At 56.1% G+C, this 3,708-nt stretch overlaps 1 protein-coding gene across 1 annotated transcript in view; it reads left to right on the top strand.

Moving 5' to 3' along the window:
* Positions 1–3,708, top strand: part of IMPDH1 (IMP (inosine 5'-monophosphate) dehydrogenase 1) — a 26,151-nt gene that overhangs the window by 9,412 nt on the left and 13,031 nt on the right. The window contains exon 2 of the mRNA XM_008591205.1: positions 299–373. Within this exon, the coding sequence (XP_008589427.1) occupies positions 299–373 (75 nt within the window). The remainder of the gene's footprint in view (positions 1–298; positions 374–3,708) is intronic.

Genomic DNA, 3,708 nt, shown 5'->3' with positions numbered 1-3,708 from the left:
CGGCGAGGGGAGGGGCAGGCCCCACACACTCTCACTCTCTTACCGCCTCTACCTCTAACTTCCTGAAACGCCGGGCTTCCCGCTTCGGTGGGGGGTTCTAGGCGTGCAAACGGTTCGGTGTTTCGTTGCACAGGGGACCAGGGGAGAGGAAACAGGTCGTAAAAAGTTCCCCAAAGTCTTAGCCCTGGATCGGACCTCGACTATACAACCGACGACACCCGGTCCAAGTGGCTCCAACCCCTGGGGTTCAAACAGTGCTTGTTGGAGTCCCTCTGCGACTTTGCTTACTCCTCCTTAGCTGTTCCCTCCTAGAACTATCTTCAGTAGTCTTACTGGCAGGTGGTGTCCAGATGGATGGCCTTTGCAGGGCCAGGTGAGGACACTGTCCTCTCCTCACTATGCACTGAAGTCTGACCAAGCTGCCAGTGCAGCTCACTTGTCTCTCCTAAGACTCAGGACCCCGTGCTGGGGTCTGTAAGGGAACGAGAGTCACTGGAGGAAGAATGGGATAGTGAGCTGGGTCCCAGGGGGACTGGCTGAAAAGGAGACAGCAGGCTAATCTCGGGATTGTATCGCAGCTTGAAATGCAATCCCACTGTCCTTCCGGTCCAGAGGATTTGGACTTCTTTCTGTGCCCATCTGCTGGTGCTCAGTAGCTTGGAGAGGTGACCTGGCAGCTGGGTTGGGGGGGGGGGCTTGGGGGAATTAGCCCTGCAGGTCTGCCTAGGGGCTGGCCGCTTATGTAAGAACTTTTAACGGCTTAAGGGGCTGGGAGGTGAAGCCTGGCCCCTCCTGCAGGCTGCCTCTCTAGAACTGACTCAGGTGTAAGCAACCTCTATCCTTGCTCCTATCCTAGAAATCCAGCTACTGGGGCTCAGGGCTCAGGGTGATAGGGAGGGGCCACAGAAGGCGAGGAGACAGGCTGCAGCACTTGGGACTTGTTGAAGACAGTGCCTTGGTTAGAGCAGGTCCTGCAAAAGTATTCAAGAGCTCGGGGCAGGGTCACGAAGGAACATCCTTCTCCAGACTGTACTTCTGCATCAAGGGACCATCCCTGCTCCCCACCCTCCCACCACCGTCTTAGGCTCAGAAGAACCTGTGTAACACTTGAGCCCCAGCCAGGTGGTGTACTGAGATTCAAAACCTGCTGGCTAGACCTCCATCTGCCTTCACCAGATGAGCTGTGGGAAGAGGATGGTTAGATGGAAGTCCTGGGTTTGAGTCCAGAGTTATTGCTCTCTGGCTTGAACTTGGGCAAGCCATGCCCCCTGTCCTAGCTCAACGTGCTAATATTGTTATTACTTCATCTCCCCTCCCCTCAAAAGTGTTTTGGAAATCTTGTTCCTTCAAACAGCTTCAGGCCAGATAGAGACCTCTGGGCTCCCTGCCTGGACCTCAGTGCCCAGCTGACTCTGCTTACACCTGCCCTCCTACCTTCACAGCTGCTAGGTTGGGGCATCTCAGGGGACCAACATTCCTTCCTCAGGCTGATGAGGCCCACTGGTTGCCTCAGTGTCTCTTCCCCATGGAGGAAGCAGCTGCAGAAGATCAGGAAGAGGGAGGAGGAAAGCCAGGGGGATGGATTAACAGAGTCACTAGAAAAGGACAGCCTAACCCAGGCTGAGCCCAGCAGCTTAGAGTAATGAGGAGCTCTGAGACAGGTGAAAGCAGGAGGGGGTGCGGGGGAGCAGGAGAAAGGGAGTGGGGCTGTGAAGCCTGTAATCACTGGGAAGGTGACCCTCCCCACAACTTGGCCTGGCAGCCTCCTCCCCTGGGTCTCAGAGTTCTGTTCTGGGGCAGATGTCACATTAAGGTCACCCGAGATGGCAGAACCCCACTTCTCTCTTGTGCCCCAGCCCTGGCTGAGCCCTGAATAGTACCCTAGCCATTCCTGACCCATGCTAGGGGACAGTGACCCAGAGAGACCACTAGAGCAGCCTGTGTTCTGTAACTGCAATTGGCCCGATAGTCTTATCCTTCCATGCCAAAAAGGTGCCCCAGGGTGCTTTCTTTGGCTGGTCTCACTGCTCTGGCTTCAGGTGGCCAGTGAGAGGTCCTAGTGCTGGTCCCCCTTTAGCATACTTTTTTGCCCCCATATGTCCCAGATTCCCTGGGGGAATCTATGAGTACTGAAGCATCAGAGGTACTTCCCTGACATCCCTGGCAAGCTGGCGCCAAATCTTACTCCTTCCTTTCCAATGCCAAAGGGCCTTCAGGGGCCTCCCTTCCTTTGGGCTCCACTGGTAGGGAGGGAAGCTTGGGGGTCTGTGATGTTCCTGTCCCCAGAAGTAAGAGTAAAGAGGACATCTGTGAGTCTCCTCTAACATTCCCGGCCCCTGGGGCCTCATCGCCCTAGCTCTGCAGGAAGCCTCGCCTCCCCTCCCCTCTGCACAGAGATGGAACAGTCTGTGTTTTCCTGGCAGGGTCCCGGGGGCATCACTGGGGGAGGCTGAGCATCCCAGTGAGCCTTGTGGCTTGGAGGCCAAGCCTCCCCTGGGCCTGGCTGCCACCACACTGCTGAGAGGTAAACAAACCCAGCCTCCCAGGGCTGGGGAGGGAGGGAGCTCGTGCCACAGACAGCCACCATGCCAGAGAGAGGACTGTGTGCCTGCTCCACCTCATTCTCTCACCTCACCAAGAAGTGAGCTGCAGGAACCACAGGAAGACAAAGGGAGGAGACTGTGGAGATTGGGTGGGGGGACCCACTCTCTAGCTTGTGGTCAGGGAATAGCATTAACAGTTCTGGTCACACAAGAGGGAAGGGTCTGCCCCCTGCCACCCTTTCCCCCATGTGAATCAATTCATCACCTAATCTTATTGCCCTCTTGTAGAAAATCTGGGTCTTGCTGGGCACGCAGAGCCACCAAACTTCTGCTTTAGGAAATTTTCAAAAGTTCCCTATCCTCTGTCCTAATTTGTATGCATACTTATCTGTCTAAGCCAGGTCTGTGACCCTTCTCCCCCCCACCTCCCCATCTTCCCACCACACTACCCTCGCAAATGAAAACAGACTATCCTCTCTGGGGTTAAAACCTTTCTTATCTCTGCCACTTTCTGAGCTGGGGATAGGAGGTCAGACTGAAGCATTGGACCAGAAGTCAGAAGCAGTGCTCCTTCCTTTCTGAACTGTATGTTTTGCATCTGTTAAGTGGAGGGGAGGTTAACCTAAAAATTGACAACTAATAGATTATGGGGTAGATGTGATCGTTTGTGAAAAATGCTTTGTAAACTGAAAGGGCTCCAAGGCCACCCTAAGGTCAAGGAGTGTCGTTGTTATTAATGCCTGCCCCCTAGAAATGATGTCGGGGGGAGGGGGGATTAGTAGTTCAGTTTCACTCCTGTGAGTTGGGAATGGGTGAACCCACCCGTTTTTCAGGGCTCCAGGCCTTGATCAGGGTCGGTGGATTGGTATTAGGAAAAGGCAGAACCTTGTTAGAGGTACCCCTGCGGGTAGGGAGTAGGGCAAGGGGAGGCTCAGGCCGGTGGGGGCCCACTGGCCTGATGTGGCCCAGACTGGGAGCCAACCAGGTGTTTGAGGTCGCGGGGAGGTGGCGCGCTGCAGGGGTCCTGGGAAGAGCGGCGTAGGGGGCGTGTCCCGGCCTGGCTCAGTCCCCTCCCCCACCGGGTCCACGCCCCCTCCCCCGCTGCAGCCTGCCGGGTCTCCTTGCCACTGCCGGTGGCTGGGCTGTGCGCGCTGGGGGCGGCGCG

The sequence above is a fragment of the Galeopterus variegatus genome, unplaced genomic scaffold, assembly GCF_000696425.1.
Source record: "Galeopterus variegatus unplaced genomic scaffold, G_variegatus-3.0.2 Scaffold6755, whole genome shotgun sequence".
Lineage (NCBI taxonomy): Eukaryota > Metazoa > Chordata > Mammalia > Dermoptera > Cynocephalidae > Galeopterus > Galeopterus variegatus.
The sequence above is the reverse complement of the archived record's forward strand: the minus strand, read 5'-3'. Positions and strand labels throughout refer to the sequence as shown.